The sequence below is a fragment of the Atta cephalotes genome (genome assembly GCF_000143395.1).
Source record: "Atta cephalotes unplaced genomic scaffold scaffold00007, whole genome shotgun sequence".
Classification (NCBI taxonomy): Eukaryota; Metazoa; Arthropoda; class Insecta; order Hymenoptera; family Formicidae; genus Atta; species Atta cephalotes.
The window spans coordinates 5,877,416-5,882,415 of record NW_012130071.1 but is presented as its reverse complement, the minus strand read 5'-3'; the positions used below and the strand labels follow the sequence as shown (position 1 = coordinate 5,882,415).

General features: G+C 33.4%; 2 protein-coding genes across 2 annotated transcripts in view; both read left to right on the top strand.

Annotated features, from left to right (window-relative positions):
* Positions 1-1,399, top strand: part of LOC105626955 (leucine-rich repeats and immunoglobulin-like domains protein 2) — a 6,772-nt gene extending 5,373 nt beyond the window's left edge. The window contains exons 5-7 of the mRNA XM_012208245.1: positions 1-95; positions 198-337; positions 1,110-1,399. The exon at positions 1-95 is cut by the window's left edge and continues 86 nt beyond it. Coding sequence (XP_012063635.1) covers positions 1-95; positions 198-337; positions 1,110-1,399 — 525 coding nt within the window. The remainder of the gene's footprint in view (positions 96-197; positions 338-1,109) is intronic.
* A 2,247-nt stretch (positions 1,400-3,646) lies between these two features.
* The window catches only part of LOC105627009, a 16,425-nt gene continuing 15,071 nt past the window's right edge, over positions 3,647-5,000 (top strand). The window contains exon 1 of the mRNA XM_012208292.1: positions 3,647-3,796. Coding sequence (XP_012063682.1) covers positions 3,647-3,796 — 150 coding nt within the window. The remainder of the gene's footprint in view (positions 3,797-5,000) is intronic.

The window sequence follows — 5,000 nt, the reverse complement described above, 5'->3', positions numbered from 1 at the left end:
CTTGATTTACGGTCAAATAATATCACTGTACTTCCGGAGGATGCTTTCACAGGCTATGGAGATTCCATCACTTTCCTTAATCTACAAAAAAATATGTAATGCTTTTTCTTTCCATGCTTAGGAATTTAGATCGAAAAGTATTTCAATTTTTCTAATATATATGCAAAATAATCTACAGCTTCACGTAATTTTTTCAGGATTAAAATACTTCCACCTCTGGTATTCGAAAATCTCAATTCGCTAGAAACTTTAAATTTGCAAAATAACAGACTCACACATATCCCAGAAGAAGTTACGGAGAACATCGTTGATACACTACGTCATATAGATATGACAGGTAAAAAAAGCCCCTCTTTTCATTTAACATTTATATTACTTTTCTTTTAATCAAATATGCAATAATCCGAAATTTTATTAATTTCCCTTGTTTAAATTAAGATTCTAATATTTAAATAAATGAAATATATTTTAATTTTTTTTATTATTCACATCTTATTGAATATTAGCCTTTTTAATATACACAATCAAGTCATTTGTATTCTATGTATTTCTTTTTTTTTAATACTAGGAATATTAAGTAATTATAACATTTATCTACAATTTTTTTAAATACACAATCTTACAAATATTACTTTTTAGAGATTTCAAGTATATGTAAAAATCACTTTATAATTTTTGTACACTTTTAAAAGTGATGAAAATTAATCTGAGATATAAACGGATCCATTGTGTATAGCAAGCAGAACATAAGTCATCATAACGTCAAAAAAATGTCAAAATGGCATCACTGATTAAATAATTAATTATTAAAACTCAATCGATTGTCAAAATCGATTACTAAAAGTTACTTTTGCAATCAGTAATGATTCATTTGAATATCATTTTGACGTTTAAAAGAATCATTATCGTGATTCAGAAAAGGAATGACCGGAAAATCATCATACATATTAAGAATTAATAATCACTGAATTATAAATAACATATATTGTACATTAAAGCTATACTTTTAGCAAAAGTTGCTCAGGTTTCCATTTCAATAGAAGCGCAATCCATTATCGTGCGAATTTATTAATTTCATCTCTCTTCCACTCCGTTTTTCTTTCGTGTAGATAATCCTTTGATTTGCGACTGCGAGCTTCGATGGTATTCCGTGTGGCTCGGAAATCTGCGCGACAAAGATGACGAGATGATGTCAAAGAAGCGAACAGTCTGTATGATGGTTTCGGAACACCGTGAATACTCCGTGCAGAGTATTCCGCTCGATAGAATGGGCTGCGTGGGCAAGAACGCCGGAAAATTCTCGTCATCAGCTACTGGGTGCAGATTGTATTTGGACAAGACACTACCGTTGATTATTCTTACACTACCGTTGATTATTCTTACTGGTGTTCTACTTTAATCTTTCATGAATACGGCAGCGCGGTGACAGACGGCCGACTTTTCGTTTCGATGGAACGATTAATAATCATATTTCGTCTTCATTAAAGTTGTTATTATAAGTCACGTGATTGCTGTAGACTGCTGTAGGTCATTAAAAATTTCCAATTTTGTTATTCAGTTTTGTAAAGAAGGATTCCCAGGCCTTTCGAGATAATCGTGACGCGATAGCGGAGACGTGTCACGATTCCACGATGGCCATCTTTTTGTAGAAATTGAGAAACGCTATTTTATCACGTATCATCGCGATAATTTAATATATTCGTGTAAACACTGTTATGGAAATGGCGCAAGCACCCAGAGAAAGGTTTCTTTGATTTAAGAAATATTTCTTTGCTATACAGTTAAAGAAAAAATTTCTTTGATTTTGAACATATTATAATTTTTTAAATCAAATGAACTTTTTTATTTAATTTCAGAAAATAATGTTTAAATCAAAGAAATGATTTTCTTAAGAATGAATTTCTTTAAATCAATAAATTTTTCTCTGAGTGAGGGAATTACGAGACGAAAAGTGGGCGTATTATCACAATGTCCGTTTGTCACGATCGGCCAAATTATAACAAGATTTGAACACCGGCTGACGAAGAAAGCAGCTGGCATTATTCAAACGGATTGCTACGATTCGGAGCAACGGATAGGAATTGATTACTTGATTCCTTTTGCCCTTTGACAAACCGCTTTTTTATTTCCCAGGAGGGCACGCGTTTCGTGTGCGGAGAGATATATTAAGCGCATAGTGATGGTTGCTTTTCTGTGCAGACACGCGTCCATGCGATGCGATCGCGCGTGAACAATCATGTAACGTTTGGTAACCGCGACAATCGATCTTTTGAGAACTGAGTACTTTATACTCTTCCGGATATCTCACCGGGCGTTTTTTCACGATGTTTTTCTTTTTCAGTTCAATCATTGGAATGGCCCTTCGATTTAGTGTACGGACGACAATCTATTCGTTGCTTACACGAAAGTTTGCCGAAATATTTAATCGAATCGATTAATTACATTTTCTTTCAGTGCCATTTCCAAATTACTTGATGTTACAATAAGATTCATTTTTGCGATAGCTTAACGTTCGGTGTACACTCGTAATAAAACCCGATTTATTCGCCGCGTTTGATTAGTCGTGAAATATAATTCGCGAAAGTACAATAATTGTGTTAAAAAGTTAATCGTTGCGGTAAACATCATGAGTCGAATCGCAGTAAATATCATGAGCAATTTCTGCAAATGTCGAAATGATAATCACTGACATTGCAGGACCATTAGACATTAATACAATGAGCAGTGTACGAAGAAGATGTATTTGCTATGCGATGGTGGATTAATTTCTAATGATTTCATTGTTATTTATAGAATTCTCAGATGCTTTACAATCGAATTACAAACAACCAAGGAAACTCTAGTAAATGCATCTGTAACATCTCATGCTATGTGTTTATGATAATTCGAAAAGACTCCTACCCTGAATAAAGACTTCTAATAAAGTACATATATCTTTAATTCTTATTAGGCAGCGAGGTATCATGTAGTTCGATAGTATAGAATCTGAGTGACTGCTAGAAACAAATGTTGATCGACCAGTGGATCGTAGAATTCTCGCTCGCGAAAAGCGCACGAGTTTTCTTCACCGGAACGTTACATATCAGCATCGTTGCCAATTATTTCATGATTATCGGTTAAGCTCGCGGCGCGAGGCGTAGTAATACTCACTAGTGGATCCGAGTGACCGGAAGTCAGATTCCAGGTCACTCGTTATATACATATCAATGCGTTCCTGTTGAACACAATGCTGCGAATAGTCGATATCCTCCGTATGCTCGTATTTTCTCTATGCCACCATCTTCCAAGACTTCATCCCATTGGATACTATTTTTATTTATTTCTTTTTTTTACTTATTTAAAATTATTCCCAGAAATTTACAGGAATTATTCAAACAAATATTTTATACTTAACAGAAAGTAGGTCATTCCGATCTTCCTATTTATTCATCATAAAAGATTATTATTGATTAAGATATACTAATAGAGAATAAAATCGATTAAATCCAGGGATTAAAAGAAAATAATGCTCATATTTAATTTTTTGACGTTCATCTTTTATCAACTTTTTTGCCAGAATGTCCCCGCGCGCGATAGTCGCTAACATCTTGAGATCGCTGCGATACTTAACTTGATTCGCAAAGACCCGACTGCACGAAATGAGATAATGACTGTGCTGATGACACGTAATACTCCCAACGATACTCTCAACAGGAAACCGACACTTGTCAAAGTCGGTAGAGTACAAACGCGGTTATTCAAATGCCTCGTTGCGTTCGCTTTACGACTCGGTTACTTCGCTGCCGCGACAGCTCACGTGTGCACTAAAATTGCACCATCTTGCAGAAGGAAATGCATGCGATGCACGTGTTCGTGATGATCACGAAATGCAAGACACAAACAACTGTAGGAGCATGTAGCTGTGTTAAAATATTTCCCTTCCGTTAACAATAATTTGCGCTCGGGCAAACACCAGACGGAAGATCGTGGCATACGAAAATATATTTCGCGCGCTTCGCTCTGAAAAATATTCGGTAAATGTATTCAACGATATTCAGCGACGAATGCGTTTCTCAGCGAGGACATCATATGGGAGATCGATCGTAATAAAAAAAAAAAACGTAGTTCACAGGACGTAGTGCTGATTACAGTACTGACACAGAAAGTAACATGTGTTTTGCTATTCGATACGTATGAATATAAGATAGAATTAAGCCTAAGGCATTATTATAAGGCGCATACACCGCATGGCGGATTATTAAGGTCACCAGTATGCGCGTCATATGGCGCGTCAAGCCAAGCTTTTCGAAAGTGAATTTTGAAGTTGAGCACTTCAGAGAATATCTGAGTTTTTTAGATTACTCATTTTAGTTCAGTATGTAAAATAATATGCTTATACAATTGCAACAATTTCGTGTCATCAATATTTTTCATACATGTATAAAATATTAGAATTTTTTGCCTAATTGAATAATAGATGAATACTTCAAACTAATAAGGAAAATTTATGGAATAATTAAATAAAATTTTAATATTTTATAAATATCCAAAATTGAAACATTTAAAATATTTTATCTCAAAATAGAAACGGAGTAATTATATTATGATTGCACAAATTTCAATCTAAAAATAAATTGTTAAATCTAACGATAAATAAATAAATCTTTACATTTATTTTGTTTATGTTAATTTTATTCATAATTTAATTGATATAATAAGATTGTTGCATTTATGTTCTAAAAAAAATAATTTAAATTAAAACAGTGCAAGGTCTAATTTCTAAGCTAAAATTTTCTCTTTCGAATGCACAGGCAAATACGCGCGACGATATCATAACACAAACACATATCATTTATACGCCCAGATTTAATTGTAAGATAAACTGATTAAGTCGATTTAAGGCTTGAGGAAGCTATAACGACTAAAGATCGTATACATATCGTGAATGTACGAGATTTAAGAGAATTTATTTGTTAACATATACATATATATATATATATATATATATATATATATATATA